Source organism: Neophocaena asiaeorientalis, unplaced genomic scaffold (genome assembly GCF_003031525.2).
Source record: "Neophocaena asiaeorientalis asiaeorientalis breed wild unplaced genomic scaffold, Neophocaena_asiaeorientalis_V1.1 scaffold263, whole genome shotgun sequence".
NCBI classification, from domain to species: Eukaryota; Metazoa; Chordata; class Mammalia; order Artiodactyla; family Phocoenidae; genus Neophocaena; species Neophocaena asiaeorientalis.
This window is the reverse complement of record NW_020175015.1, coordinates 1,461,602-1,477,980: the sequence shown is the minus strand read 5'-3', so window position 1 is coordinate 1,477,980 and position 16,379 is coordinate 1,461,602. Positions and strand designations below refer to the sequence as shown.

The following is a 16,379-nucleotide window of genomic DNA, read 5'->3' as shown; positions in this document are numbered from 1 at the left end:
CAGTAGTATCAATATTAAATATATTCATGGGACTTCCCTGGTGGCGCAGTGGTTGGGAGTCCACCTGCCAATGCAGGGGACACGGGTTCGAGCCCCGGTCTGGGAGGATCGCGCGTGCCACGGAGCAGCTAAGCCCGTGAGCCACAACTACTGAGTCTGTGCTCTGGACCCTGCGAGCCACAACTGCTGAGTCCGCGTGCCGCAACTACTGAAGCCTGCGCACTCTAGGGCCCGTGTTCCGCAGCGGGAGAGGCCATCACAGTGAGAAGCCCGAGCACCGCAATGAGTGGCCCCCACTCGCCGCAACTAAATAAAGCCTGCACAGCACAAGGACCCAATGCAGCCATAAATAAATAAATATTAAGTAAATAAATAAATATATTCACATTGTTGTGCAACCAATCTCCAGAGTTTTTTCATCTTGCAAAATTGAAACTCTAATCATTAAAAAACAACTGCCAATTCTCCCCTCCCCTCAGCCCCTGGTAACCATCATTCTACTTTCTGTCTCTGTAAATTTGACTATTCTAGATACCTCATATAAATGGAATCAAACAGTATTTGTCCTTTTGTGACTGGCTTATTTCACTTAGCATAATGTCCTCAAGGTTCATCTATGTTGTAGCATGTGTTAGAATTTCCTTCTTTTTAAAGACTCAGTATTATTCCATTGTACGTATACACTGCATTTTGCTTATACGTTCATCCGTTGATGGATACTTGGATAGCTTCCCACCTATTGGCTGTTGTGAACAGTGCTGCTATGAACATGGGTGTACAAGAGAGACACATTTTTTTTTTTTTTTTGCGGTACGCGGGCCTCTCACTGTTGTGGCCTCTCCCGTTGCGGAGCACAGGCTCTGGACGCGCAGGCTCAGCGGCCATGGCTCACGGGCCCAGCCGCTTCGCGGCATGTGGGATCTTCCCGGACCGGGGCACGAACCCGTGTCCCCTGCATCGGCAGGCAGACTCTCAACCAGTGCGCCACCAGGGAAGCTCCATTTTTTTATTTGGTTGCACCGGGTCTTAGCCTCGGCAGGTGGGCTCCTTAGTTGCAGCACGCAGGCTCCTTAGTTGTGGCATGCGATCTCTCAGTTGCAGCATGCATGTGGGATCCAGTTCCCCGACCAGGGATCGAACCCAGGCCCCCTGCATTGGGAGCTCAAGTCCCAACCACTGCGCCACCAGGGAAGCCCCAAGACAGCATTTTTAATGGCTGCATTTTATTCCATTTAGAAGCTCCATCACAGACAATCTAACCATTCTGCTATTGTTTGGGCATATAGATTGTTTCTAATTATTTAATATCATGAATTATTCTGTTCTGTACTTAACACAGGGACAGTTAAGTAATCTACTAATATAATGTCAGAGGTTAATTCAGGGTTATAGATTTTCAAACCCTTTTGAGATGAAGAGAACTAAAATACAATTTTACGTATTTTTGAAACTCAAGGGCTTTATCACAAGGTAAAATATTTTATCAAGAACAAAGTTAGAGTTACTTTTGATGTCCCAGTTAAATTCCTTTGGAAATGTGCACACTAAATAATGTTAAATGAAAAAGGAGAATATATACAGTGTATAATATCAAAATAGATTACATTTATTGAGTGCGTATGTGTCATAAATTGTGTTAAGGGCTTTACATGTATTAGCTTATTTAATCCTCATGACAACCCTCTGAGGCAAGCATTGAAGGGTAGCAGAATATGCCACCCTAAAATATGCCCCTTCGGCGTAAAGATTATTTTGAGCTAATTATTTTGAGAAACAACAGATACAGGAGAAGTTTTTCAAACCAGAGTAGAAGTTGCCCTTTTGTAAGGCAAATTTACATGTATAAGGGAAATCTCCATTTGTGAGGGTGTCTCCCCCTGTGTACCTGGAAGAAAAGGATGACTCTACATCAGAGGAGAATCTTATCAATGGAGAAGGCACCCACTTAAATCTACATAACAATCTTACCCTTGCTTGCTATGCCTGGTCACCTCCCAAACTGGCTCTCCCCACACCTTCTTTCTTTTGTCTTTAGCTGGATACAGTATTTAAGATGGAGGTTTAGATCCCCTCAGAGTTACTCAACCTCCCTCCCAGCCCCAATAGCTCCCATGTCTACAGGAGGTATACATGTTAGTTAACTTATGTTTATTGTTCCTTTTGTTAATCTGTCTTATATTACAGGGAGATCTCAGACAAAAACTCAGAAGGTTATTCGGAAAATTATTTCCACACTCTTACAGCATCATTATTATCTCCCTTTAAAGATAAGAAAATTAAGGTCCAGGGAGGTTAAGGGCGTTGCCCAAGTTTTCACAGAATTTGAACATAGGTCTGCCTGACTTCAGAGCTTATGGTTTAATTACTACACTCTACTGTCTCTCATTATTAGTAGTTACTGAAATGATTTTTCACTAAAATTTATCATGAAAAAGAATTAAATAATAATAGTACTATATATAATATTATATATATTATACTTTTCATGGTATATATAGATATATAATTTTATATGATAATGTAAGGTCCATGGAGGGACATTTATCCCTAATTTACTAAGGGTCAAAAGGGGACCAGAAATTGTCCATAAGACGATGCCAATGTGTTCTATTACTGTGGGATAAAAAAAAAATGTACCATGAGAGCACAAAGAAGGAGAGTCTGAAGAGAACTAAGGAAGACTTCACAAAATAGGTGACATTTGAACTACGCCTAGTAAGATGAATAAAATGTACCAAAGCACGATTGTGGAAAGGGAGAGTCTACAAGTGAGAAGAGGAGAAATCTAAGTCATCATAGGGGAAAAAAACCAAAACAATTAGTCAGACACTGTATTTAAAACTCTGTCTTTCAGGGTGAGCTGCTTTAGTTTATCTTCTCTGAGTCTCCACATCAATTCTCCATTTTCTTCTTCTATTAAAATTCAATAACTTCTCGCCATTTGTTGCATCACAGGGATTCTGTTTCAGCTTTAGTATGTAGCAATTAAGCAGCACCTTGGAAAATTTTACAACAAAGAGCCACTTACCAGGAATTTGCATGAGAGGAACAGGTCTATTTGCTGCACTGCTGTTTTGGCAGCAACACATGCGTTTGGACCACGCACATCCTCCTCCCTTTTCTCAGGAAAAGGGATAAAGGAAAAGGAATGTATGGAGCAGAAATGGTTTATTAGTTTTGGAAACTCTAGGGAATTGGCTCTGTAGTGATTTTTCCAGCCTATTCTTGAAGACTGTACAACCCTGGTGGGAAATGGGATTAGCTACACAAAGGATGGCAGCTCCCACATGTAGGGAAACAAGCTTTCACGAGGGGCACAACAGGTTATAGATCAACAGTGCCAAAGAAAAACAACAGCTGGAGGAGGTACTGAGCTGATGCTCTGGACCAATGGCACCAGCTGTGTATCCAGCCACTATTCATGTCACAGCTGGACTTGACTGCAGATGGGAGAGGCTAACAATCAAGCTTCTTCCTTGACATTGGCAGTATCATGGCATAATATCTGGGACAAGTTATGAAATGTTGAGAGGGCAAAAGAGCGATCTGCATTGACTATGAAGCTATTAAACATTTGTGGATGCAGCTGCTGCTGCTACAGGTAAGAGACCGCCTCCTACATGGGAGACGATGACTTTAAAGTAGTCAGTACATTGGAAAGAGTACTAACGAAGAATCAGACAGACTCGGGCTCTAATCCCAGCTCTGTGAACTCTGCGACAAGCTAGGAATTCTTTGGAGATTCAGTTTACTCACATGAGAAATAGGGAAATAACAAAACAACTGCCCTGCTTGACTCACATTTGGTCCTGTTGGGAAGATGAAATAAATTAAGAGACATGAAAATGCTTAGAAAATTGTAAAGCAGATATAAAGCATTACGCTTACTGTGATGAAAGCAGTGAGCCCCCTGCTAACTCCCCTACCTGGAAATAGGCGAAGGCCAAGTGATCCAAGGCATCCTCTAGACTTGCCTCATCCTCTGTCTTCCATTCTCCATAAGAGCCTCGGAAGAGACTGACAGCCTCCTCCAGCCATGGAATGGCATGGTAGTAATCTCCCATGTCATAGGCCACCTGCAGGGAGCATAAGTACCGTCACTAAAGCCTTAGTCCATGGGTAGAGAAAGGAAATGATACTGCAAAGAGTGGAGGACCTCTGGAACCCAAGAAGGCAAGTTTTCTCTTTAATTCATTTAAATTAAATAGATTAAGCATCTATTATATACAAGACAATGTACTAGGCATGGAGAATATAAAGCATTCTTGCATTTAAAGAATTTATAATCTGGGGAGATGTGAGATATGAACTCAAGTAATTATAACACTGGGCAGAATGGCATGAATACTTGAGAATCTCAGAAAGCTTCACGGAAGAAGTGCCATCTGAGATGAGCCTTCGTTGAAGAAGGAAAAGAATTTCCATGAGCAGAGATTGGAATGAAGGTCATTTTATGGTGAGGGAATGGTAGAAACAGAAAGCAAAAGCAAGAATGTGTTCAAGCAGTATATTGTGGCTATAGTCTAAGGCAAAGAGAAGCAGGAAATAAACATAAAAAGGCAATAGGGGGGCTTCCCTGGTGGCGCAGTGGTTGAGAGTCCGCCTGCTGGTGCAGAGGACACGGTTTCGTGCCCCGGTCCTGGAAGATCCCACATGCCACGGAGCGGCTGGGCCCGTGAGCCATGGCCGCTGAGCCTGCGCGTCTGGAGCCTGTGCTCCGCAACGGGAGAGGCCACAACAGTGAGAGGCCCGCGTACAGCAAAAAAAAGAAAAAACAAAAGGCAACAGGGGCTAAGCTAATTAGAGTGTGACTGTCATGTTTTTAGGAAGATGCTGTTGGTAGCAATGTGAGGAATGGATTAAAAGCATTCATTTATTTATTCAATATTTACTGAGTATTTACAATGTACCTGGTGGTCCCTGCCTTTAAAGAGCTTACAATCAATCAAGGGGCACATAAGTAAACCAATAATTGTGACATAATGCATTAGACATCTTAATGAAGGTAGACATTGGAACGTATGAGAGCTCAGTGGATCTGTCCTATATTAAATGTCTGAATGTGGGGAATATGGCAACACGCACTAGACATAGCTCCCGTCTCCTAATAGCTTACAGTTAACTAGAATACCAGAACTGCAGGCAGAATTTCCTGCAAGTTGATGTTGGAGACAGCAGGGAATTATAAAGTCACAGATTTGGAAGGCCTCTTTCTAATTCAGGTATAATTTCCAGCAGGCAGAAAAATAGGGCAGAACCTAAAGATACTGCAACTCTGCCACCTAAACAGTTAAGTCCATTCCTATCCCCCATCTGCCATTAGCCTGCTGTGTTATCTTTCTGGTCCTTAAGTTTTCTATTTGTAAAAACGTTGAGTTGAAGAATAACAATAAAAAATGACTGAACTTTTCCTGTTAACAATTTATTTAATAAAGATTTCCATGAGGAACTTTAAGTCTCAGCAATACAGCAGATTGAGATAACTGGAATCCTTCCAACCACAAAAACTTAGAAATTTTGAATAAAATATAAAAAGCATTTAATTATATATTTTCAAGAAAGACTGGAAAATACCCAAGTACCAGAAGTAAAAAAGGAGTTGAAAATCCAAGTAATAAGCTTATGAGCAGATGCTGAAGCTGCCTAGGATGGGGTGGGGGTTGGTTCTAGTAACCTTGGTACTTAGTAACCTTAGGTTATAATACCCACATGAGGACAGTATGTGAGCCTTCTGTAGACCTCCCAAACCTAGGAATTGGAATTAAGACACACTCATAAAACTGAAACCCATGAAAAACTACACTATAAGGGAAAGAGTAGACCAGAAAAAAATCTACCCACTGTCATAAGGAGACAAGAAAGTTGGTTTGTTTCTGTCTGGCCTCTATTCAGAGAAATAGATATGGAAACAACCTAAGTGTCCATCAGTGGAGGAATGAATAAAGAAAATGTGATCTATATAATTCAGCCATTAAAAAGAATGAAATCTTGTCATTTGTGACAACATGGATGGACCTCGAGGGCATTATGCTAAGTGAAATAAGTCAGACAGAGAAAGACAGATACCATATGCTCTCACTTACATGTAGAAACAAAACCAAAAAAATAAAAAATAAAAACCCCAATCCCATAAATAGAGGGAGCAGATTGGTCGCCAGAGGCCAGGGGTAGGGGGAAGGCAAAGTGGGTGAAAGGGGTCAAAAGTTATAAACTTCCAGTTATAAAATAAATAAGTCATGGGGATATACTGTACAGGGGGAAAAAAATAAGTATCTAAGGCTAGTGATACCACCAGAGTACCTGGAAGAAGAAAACCCCAAACACTATGAAGGGATATTCCTACAACTCTGGGCAGAAAAAGGCTCTTAGCGGGGAAAAAGTCCTGCTAAAAATAAGCTCACAATCAAAAATGATAAACTATATCAGGAAACAACTGACAATGAATAAGAGTCAACCAACACAACAGGAGGGTAGTAAAACTAGACAATTAAGAATTTCAGAAAATAGAAAGATTGATCTGCTTTAAAATAATCCATGGAGGAGAGTGAAGATGAAACAGATGTGTCTACATGTTAATAATTATCAAAGTTTATTCTTCGACCCAGCAATACCACTCCCAAGTATTTAACCAAGAGAAATGAAAACAAATGTCCACAGAAACACGTACATAAGAATGTTAATAGCAGCTTTATTCTAGCTGATGCTGGAAACAAATCAAGTATCCATCAACATGAGATTGGATAAACAGTTTGTGGTATATTCAAACAATGGAATACTAGTCAGCAATAGAAAGGAATGAACTACTGATAAACACCACAACATGTATGAATTTCACAGATACAACATGCTGAGTGACTCAAGAGCACTTACTGTATGGTTTAGGACAGTGGTCACCTGGTACCTGGGCAAGGTTAGAGTAGAAAGGGTGGGAGTGGTGAGAAGGAAAAGGAAGTAGGGCTGTATTTAGCTATCTGTAAATTCTTTTTAGAAAATCTGAAAAAAAATCTGAAACAAATATAGCAAAATTTGAACATATATTTCATCTCAATTATAGATATAATTGCTTCTTATTTTATGTGTACTTTTCTTATATTTGAAATGTTTTATCTTTCAAAATAAGTAAATAAATACAGAAATAAGGATTGCCAGTGAGACTTTTAGGAAGCGACTTACTGAATTTTCAACATATGGTTTTAGTCTCAGAAAAACCTCACTAAGGAAGCATATATTGGTACCATACATGGAGCTGTTTTAACTGGCTTCAATTTAAATTAGCCATGAACAGGATGATTCAGCTCTGATTCTATTCAGGATTTCAGAAAAGGAAAAATGCACACAGAGAGGCTTAGGACAACCCTCTCCACATTAACTTGGAAGACTGATTCTCAAAACTTGGATTCAGGACACATGAGGCCCCCTCTTATATCGGCTAATGAATACTGCAGGGGCTGGGAAAAATTCACTTTCCTGCAATACGCATCTTTAAAATTAAAAAGGATTTACTCCATTACTTCTTGGGCAAAGGCTAACAAAGAATATATTGTAAAATAACCTCAAGAGTGTTTAAAACTTGTGATCAAAGATCAGTTAAATATCTCATAAGGAAGGTTCTTAAAGTCTGTTTTCTCAAGCAATGTTAAAACGATGATGTTTTTTTCCTTTGGCCGCAGCACGCGGCTTGCAGGGTCTTAGTTCCCCGACCAGGGATCGAAACTGTGACCCCTGCGGTGGAAGTGCAGAGTCCTAACCACTGGACCACCAGGGAATTCCCAAATGGCCTGTGTTTTGGCACTACTTTAATTTAGTATTTACAAATGCCTAGGAAATGTTGCAAGGGATTTCACAAAGTCTCAGGAGGCTGAGTTTCCGTGATCAACCTTCACATCACCATTTCCTTTCCTTTCCCCCACCCTTTGACCCTGCTTCTCCTTTCCACCTGGCTGTTCATCTACTGGCGGGGTGCTCTACTTAGGGTGACCATAGGGCCATTTTTCCCAGGACAGTCCCATTTTATATCTGTCATCCTGGCTAATAACACCTCCTTCACTCTCAAGAGTGTCCTAAGTATATGATTTCCTTATCATGGAAAGAGCATGGGATTCAGAGTTAAAAGATGCAGGTTCAAATTTTAGTTCTGCTGCTTAAAACTGTGTAACCTTAGGCAAGTTATTTACCCTCTCTGAACCTCAGTTTCTTCATCTGAAAATGGGGAATAATACCAAATTTCCAAGTTTGCTGTCAGGATTAGAAATATGTAAAAGGAATCAGGATATAGTGATTTCATCCCCCAAAAAGAGAGCTGAGCAATTTGCCCTCTCTCTGAATATCATTACCTTGCCAACTTGAAAGCAGTCATCCCCCGTGAGGGAAAAAAGCCGTCTGGGACTGTACAGGTCAGTGACAGCACAGCCGGTGACTCTCTGGAAGACGCCTCGGGCAAGTCCCTTCACACTGAGCATGTACACGTCCTGCAGCCGCATCAGGGCCCTTGCTGCTCCCTCAAGGTCCTCAAAGGCTGGCAGGTCCTGTTCCACCTTCTCATAACCATCCTTCAGAGCTGTAAAGGTCATGAAAGCATCAATCTACCATTCAAAAAACAGGCGGTGAGCATTTAATACAGCAAGGCATCATCACCTTAATCACCATAATCATCAGGCTCATAATATTACATGAGCAAAGATAATGTTTTATCTGCTTTTGTTCCCAGGGTAACAGAATCTTCTGAATGAGGAACAGACACTCTAGAGTAAAAACTAAGCACCTTTATCATGTTGTTCCATTCTACCTGTCTCCAGGAGTCTTGCCTTTTGGGGGACAAACTCTTCTTCCTCTTAACTTCCCCAAAGTCAACAAACTTCTTTAAGTACAAAGTACAGTAAATTAGGAAAGTGATCTTACTACAGATCACACTGTAGTGGCAACTTAATAAAATAGAAATTATTAGAAGACATCACTTTTAGGGACTTCCCTGGCAGTCCAGTGGTTAAGACTTTGCCTTCCAAAGCAGGGGGTGTGGGTTCAATCCCTGGTCGGGGAGCTAAGATCCCACATGCCTCGCAGCCAAAAAACCGAAACATAAAATGGAAGCAATATTGTAACAAATTCAACAAAGACTTTAAAAATGGTCCACATCAAAAAAAAAATCTAAAAAAAAAAAGAAGACATCACTTTTACATGTATGTAAATGGGATGATATAACCTATAGTCCTTCACAGGATTGGAGTGAAGATCAAATGAGATAATGGATATGAAAGTGCTTTCTAGGACTTCCCTGGTGGTCCAGTGGTTAAGACCTCACGCTTCCACTGCAGGGGGCGCAGGTTCAATCTCTGGTCAGGGAAGTTCCTCGTGCTGCGTGGTGCAGCCAAAAAAAAAAAAAAAAAACTAAACTAAAAACTTACTGAAAAAAAAAAGTGCTTTCTAATTATAATTATATAAACATATTAACAAAGGGACCTAGTTCTTTGTAATAGTTAGAGCTAAGGAGATCAAGTAATACCTACCCACTTCATTATCCTTCATCACATCCCTTCAGAACCTCTCTCCTTTCCACTAAGTCAGGAGACAGAATCTTCTCTCACCCTCCAGCCCTCCTCCTCATTACCTCGGATGTTCTCACTGGCCTCCAGACTATGTACCACATTCTTCCAGTCGGACTGTAGGCGTTTGATGAGAGTAAATGCAAGCAGAGGGTTAGACACAGGGGTTGCTGAATCTTCATGCAAAGATAGCACCTTGTCATAGAATCTGAAAGAGAGGAACAGAATGATCTCACCTACTGATACAACCACTCTACCGAGTGAAGGCTGGCATGGTGTATGCACATTTAGAGTAGTTAAAAATGAAATGCTGAACCCCTTGAGACTCATGTAATATTCTAAGCAAGAAGCACAAAGAATATGAAAACTACCAACACAACAAAAGTAGGTTCATTCATTTGTTCATTCAGCGAGGCAGTCTCCACTGGTCAATTTTTTTTTTTTTTTTTTTTTTTTTTTTTTTTTACACTGGTCAATTTTTGTACATCAGCTATCATGCTAGATGCTAGAGACCCAAAGGCAAGAGACAGTGGAGCTCTCAAGGAGGTCCCAAATAAGAAAATCCTTTTTTCTCTTATCACTCTATAATCAAAACTTAGAGTCTGGTAGAAGCTCAAACACATTGTTGAATTAATTATGAAAACCGTGCTATGTGCTATGAGAGAAGAGAGCCTATAATGCTATAAAATGCTCTTGTTGAATTAATTATGAAAACCGTGCTATGTGCTATGAGAGAAGAGAGCCTATAATGCTATAAAATGCTCTGGCGATTTGTAGGTAGGGCACCTAACCCAGGTGGGAGTTAGAAGGTGTAAGGGAAGACTTTCCAGAGGATATGGCACCTGATCTGTGTTCTGAAGGATTAGTTAAAATATCAATAGCTACTATTGAGCACTTACCATGTATTAGGCATCCTGTTAAGTGGTTTAAACATATTTTCTCATTTAATCCCCGCAACATGCTTAGAATAGATTTTATCATGCACTTTTTACAGGAGGGGAAACTGCAACAAGGCTACGCTGTTGGTAAACAGCAAAGCCAGGAATGAACCCAAGCCTGCCTGACTCTGAAGCTGGGGTTCTTGGCTGATTTTGCCACACTGTTTCCCATGGAGCTAGAGCAAAGAAGGGAGGAGAGTAGTTTTTTTGAGCCAACAGGGACCAATGTGTCCAAAGGCACAGAGGCTTGACATATATTTGATCATTCAGTAAGTCACTTGCTAGATGTCAGTCTCCATGCTGGAAGCTGAGGATAAACAGGCAAGACAGGGTCCAATGATCAAGGATTTTTGTTGTTTTTTTTAATAAGGAGGAGGGGGAAAGGATGGTGAAAGGGAAGGGGAGGGGAAGAGGAGGGAAAGGGTGAGGGAGAGGAAGAAGGAGAAGAGGAGAATTTATCTATTATTATTATTTTTTAATTTATTTTTGGCTGTGTTGGTCTTCGTTGCTGCACGCAGGCTTTCTCTAGTTGCGGCGATCGGGGGCTACTCTTCATTGTGGTGCGCGGGCTTCTCATTGCAGTGGCTTCTCTTGTTGCAGAGCACGGCTCTAGGCTCTCAGGCTTCAGTAGTTGTGGCACACAGGCTCAGTAGTTGTGGCGCACGGGCTTAGTTGCTCCACGGCATGTGGGATCTTCCTGGACCAGGGATTGAACCTGTATCCCCTGCACTGGCAGGCGGATTCTTAACCACTGTGCTACCAGGGAAGTCCGATCAAGGGTTTCATGGACAAGAAAATAGCTGATTTCTCATCACTCTTTTCCTAAGTTCAATATATATTTCTATGAAAGAATAAATGAAATACATTCTTCTAGGAGCTAGGAACAAAATTTTGAATAAGACAATAACCTTGATCTTAAACACTTGCAGCCATTGAGATCACAAATAATTACATTAAAGGTGCAACACCAGATTTAAGAACAAGGCTTAGTGGAGAGTACACAGTGGGGGTGATTAACTTGGCCAGAGCAGGTGAGAGAAGGTTTCACAGAGGAGATAATAAACTGGCTTGATGGGTAAATGCAAATAATGAGGAAGGGAGAAGGAGGCCTCCTTTCAAGGCAGGCAGAGACAGTTCAACATATGCAAAGGTACAGAGAGAAACAGGGAAATTACAAGCCGTTTAGTACTGCTGGAGCACGGGGTATATTGGGAGAATGGGGAGACTAGACTGAAGAAGTGAGGAGCACCTAATAGACCTTGCTGAGAAATTTGATTTTTACCCTGTGTGCAATTAGGAGCAGCAAAAGGTTTTAAGTGAGAGTGGAATGCACTATGATACGTTACATATATAAATCTGTGAGAGGGTGGGGGGGAGGGGTTAGAAGTGGAAGTGACCAGAGGCAGAAAGACCATAACAGTGACAGTGGGAGCAGAGAATGGGATGGTTTCAGGAGAGATATTTAGGAAGCAGATCATATAGAAACTGGTGATGGTTGTAATGGAGAATGAACAGGTGGGTTATCCAAGCATGCTTCCAACCTTTCTGGTTTGCCAACATTTGCAGAAAATGGCCAGAAATATTGGGGCCAGAAGTGATCATCTTTCTCATTAATTTCTCTCCTCCTCGATGTCCTACAAGAGTGTTCATACAAGCAAAGGTGCTGTTTCCTTTCCTGGCATACTATGGTTATTCCATTGCTAACCCTCTAACAGGATTTATATTGTTGGAAGTTATTAGTTATAGTAAGGCAGACTTAAGAGTTCTAGTCCTGCCCTCTAAGACTTTTTTCCCTTTGTTTTAAAATTATTAATTTTGAAAACAATACAATAACAACAATGGAAGTAAAAGAAAAAAGTGTGGGGACTTCCCTGGTGGTGCAGTGGTTAAGAATCCACCTGCCAATGCAGGGGACACGGGTCGAGTCCTGGTCGGGAAGTTCCCACATGCCGTGGAGCAACGAAGCCTGTGCGCCACAACTACTGAAGCCCACGTGCCTAGAGCCTGTGCTCCACAACAAGAGAAGCCACCGCAGTGAGAAGCCCGTGCACCTCAACGAAGAGTAGCCCCCGCTCGCCACAACTAGAGAAAGCCCGTGTGCAGCAACGAAGACCCAATGCAGCCAAAAATAAATAAATAAAATAAAATAAAATAAAAAGAATCCGCCTGCCAATGCAGGTGACACGGATTCAAGCCCTGGTCCGGGAAGATCCCACATGCCACGGAGCAACTAAGCCCATGCACTACAACTACTGAGCCTGTGCTCTAGAGCCCATGAGCCACAACTACTGAGCCCACAGGCAGCAACTACTGAAGCCCGCATGCCTAAAACCCATGCTCCACAACAAGAGAAGCCACCACAATGAGAAGCCCACACACTGCAACAAAGAGTAGCCCCCGCTCGCTGCAACTAGAGAAAGCCTGCGCGCAGCAATGAAGACCCAATGCAGCCAAAAATAAACAAATATTTTTAAAAAAAGGAAGTGTGAGCAAAGTGAAAAGGATATGGATTTATATGAATGTATGCAAGAGCACGTGAGAATAGAAGAGTCCTTTGGCCAGAGTGGAGGACTTCAGTGAGTGGAAAGGGATGGAAGTGACGAATGGAGGGAGTGGCAGGGTGGTGGCGGATTTCAATCCCGTGAAACAGTCAGAACTAAGGATTTCTCAAGGGGGCCTCAACTATAAACAGAGCCTGAAACACAATACTTGCTTCGGGTAGAGGTGCTTCTAGCGAGCCAAACGTTCAATTCAAGCATAAACTAAGGAAAAAGGATCTGCACCTGGGTGCCCCAGGGAGGAAATAGGAAGACTGTCAAGTCCCAGGACGTCTCTGCTCCCCAAGACAGGGGTATCTGAGAGCAGCTACTCTAGGGTTTTGAAACTAAACCAGCCTCCAGGGTGTGGGATTTTTTTTTTTACTACCCATTATTTCCTGCTTCAGCTCCATATGGAACTACTTAGTGAAAGATATTCCACTGCTAGACAAAAACACTTACAAGCAGAGACTTGGGCTTGAGTTCAGCCTGAAGGGTAAGTGTCCAGGGACAACTGAGGCTGAGTGGGCAGGGATTTTATAAGACAGTTGAATGTGGAGGAGCTGGAAGGAGACCTGAGAGGTATCCTGACCCAGCCTCCAACTATCCCTCAGTTTCCTCCTCTATAAAATGGCAGAACTGGTCTAGTCTAGAATAACTCTATGAATCCTTTTGGCACAACCATTCTATTATTTCTTTCCATCACCTTTTCCACAACTGAATAAACAGATTCCTCATCTGGTGCTTGAGAACTAATGTATAACAGGCATCAGAGGAAACTGAGGCACAAAGAGAAAGAAGCAAGACAGAGAGGTGAAGATCTGTTCCAAGTCACCCATCAGATCAAAAGCAACATCTCCTTGTTCTCTTCACATCCCACTTTGTATTATGGTGTCAATTTATTTAGGGCAGGGGTTTGATCTCTACTGCAGCACATAATTCAATTCAGTGTTCAGGTATGTCATCTTTCTGTCACACAAAGAAAAAAAGACCTATCAACTGCTATCTGAGGCTGGTTTGGAATCTAAACGTTGGCCTTATGCTCAGCCTCTGAGCCAATAGCTGGTTTTCAGAGACTGAGTTACTGGATGCTGAATTCAAACCTCAGGGTTTCCTGAACGGAATTTTGCTTTAACAAATGCTGAGAATGGAAAATCAGATCCTTTCCTTCAAGAATCTGCACATAAAATTTGCAACCCAATCCCTGCATTAAACATAGCCTGGACAGGTTACCCAACCACAATACATGGGCTATTTTAATTCAATATGTTTCTCCTTTGGAATTCAGAAATGGCTTTGTCTCAGTTCTTCTGAGATATTCTGAATGCTTAATTCCTAGCACAGAAATAATTGCTGCTGATACTACTTTTTAAATCTTGGTGGTTTTTTTAAACTGCAACAACAAAAAAAGGTACGGGTTAGCTAAATATTATATAACTAGTATTCGTAATACTATACTAGTATACAACTGTATATGTGATTGGGCTGGCCAAAAAGTTCGTTCAAGTTTTTGGAAGATGTTACAGAAAAACCCGAACAAACGTTTTGGCCAACCCAATATAACTAGTATAATTTTTATTCATTAACTTGGGGTAGGGAGTAGTAGTTTCAACACCAAAAATATTTAATTTCTAAATTTAGAAATTCAAAGAAGAAGTGATCAACACTGCAAGCTCTCTCTTCTGAACCTGTTCCCCAAGAGGCCCGGCATCAGGATTCTGACACCCATCTCCACCTAAGCCACTCAAACAAAGAGATTAGTGGTATGAGAACAAGCACATGAGTAGCAGGGAGCAGGATGGCATCTTGAATCAAAGAGAAGAGTCTGTTCTACTTCCACCAGTGAACAAAATTATATCATTTTGCTCTGTAAGCATGGGCCCACAGAACACGAGGCAACTATGCTACTCCAAAAAGTGACAAGAATTATTGAAATTATCACCGTTTACTGTTATAATTAATACACACTTACGTATACTCTACATGTGTATCATCATGCTATTTCAAACTAACAGTAAATTTAAACATGCATACAACCACTTATAAGCAAACTACATACTTAAGACCATGTACCAAATTACATCATCATTCAGTCACCATCACGTAACAGACAAGATCTCTCACATACACTTCCTCGCACAAACTGGTTCTCTTCTACCTGGGTTCTCCCACACAGCCATAGGGGCCCTCACACCTTCTTCCCATATGGCCTGGAAACAGTGTTACTACCGCATACGCTCACTCAGTTTTATCAGCGGCACGTTGTGAGATAGCCCTCTGTGGCCTCAGCTCAGCTGAGGGTCACAGGACATACAGTATTAATATATTCAGGTAACTATGTGGTTACACCTCTGCTTCTCATATTGTGAGCTTCTCAGTGTCCCAGGAGAAGGTGCACAGCACATATTCATACACATGGTATCATATCCAATCATTCATCTTTCATTGTTTGACACTGCAGAGTCTTCCAGTAGTTTGTTGACTGTATAGCAAAACAACATTGGCTGAGCATCTGCCGGTGTGTGCTACACTCAGCATCCCCTAGCATCAACTATGGTTTTGCCCAGTGTTTTCTTGGTGTCAAATACTTTCATATTCATATAACATCTCAGTTATAGTATTTAGAGCTGTTACGTGTGTAAAGAGAAGGGAGAGCAGGAAGCAAGGGGAAGGATGGACGTCTCAGATTAACAGTCATGAGGTTACAGACTCTGAGCTCCTAGAGGGCAGGGTTTGGTCTGGTTCACCATTCTCTCCCTAGTGCCTGGAACAGTGCTTGGCTCATGGTAGGCACTCAAACATACGTGTTGAATAAACTGATGAACACAAAGGATTATTCATACAGTGACCTGGACAATTACTCGGCATCCTTCACATGCAGACTATGATATGCATAGTGTCATGCCTACCCAGTCTCAATGACATGTAAATCTCGTACACGGTCACAGAATGTCACCCCATACTAAACATCAGTTTCCTGGGTCACACGGTCAACACATGTGTGGCTACAGTGTCACTCTTCTCTCCATTTCACTCTTGCAATGTCATTGTGTCTCTGTGACACAGAGCCTGGAGGCCCACACAGCTTGACCCAGCACCTTGGGTGGCCCTACTCCTCCTCGGAGTCGCTGCTCCACACTTTTCCACAGTGTATCAACTTGGCGGTGTGATGTTGGATTGGGGTGCCACTGTGTGTGTGTGAGGGACAGAGTCAGAGGTCCTACACAGTGTGACACAGTGTCTTGAGGTCCCACACAGGATGACGGTGTATCTGGGGAGTCACACTGGGCCATGGTATCGCAGTCTCACGGTGAGACACCGCGTGTGAGGTCCCGGCAGGGTGACGATGAACCTAAGAGTTACCC

The 16,379-nt window shown here is 42.0% G+C and overlaps 2 protein-coding genes across 3 annotated transcripts in view; both read right to left on the bottom strand.

The window, feature by feature from the left end:
- The window catches only part of P4HA3 (prolyl 4-hydroxylase subunit alpha 3), a 36,098-nt gene that overhangs the window by 19,546 nt on the left and 173 nt on the right, over positions 1-16,379 (bottom strand). Inside the window, exons 2-4 of the mRNA XM_024761988.1 lie at positions 9,605-9,747; positions 8,334-8,557; positions 3,927-4,076 (exon numbers count right to left, since the gene is read on the bottom strand). Of these exons, the coding sequence (XP_024617756.1) occupies positions 3,927-4,076; positions 8,334-8,557; positions 9,605-9,747 (517 nt within the window). The remainder of the gene's footprint in view (positions 1-3,926; positions 4,077-8,333; positions 8,558-9,604; positions 9,748-16,379) is intronic.
- Positions 9,710-16,379, bottom strand: part of PGM2L1 (phosphoglucomutase 2 like 1) — a 90,587-nt gene continuing 83,917 nt past the window's right edge. For both annotated transcript variants that reach the window (XR_003005562.1, XR_003005563.1), the window contains one exon: positions 9,710-9,747. The gene's annotated coding sequence lies outside the window, so the exon portion shown is untranslated. The remainder of the gene's footprint in view (positions 9,748-16,379) is intronic.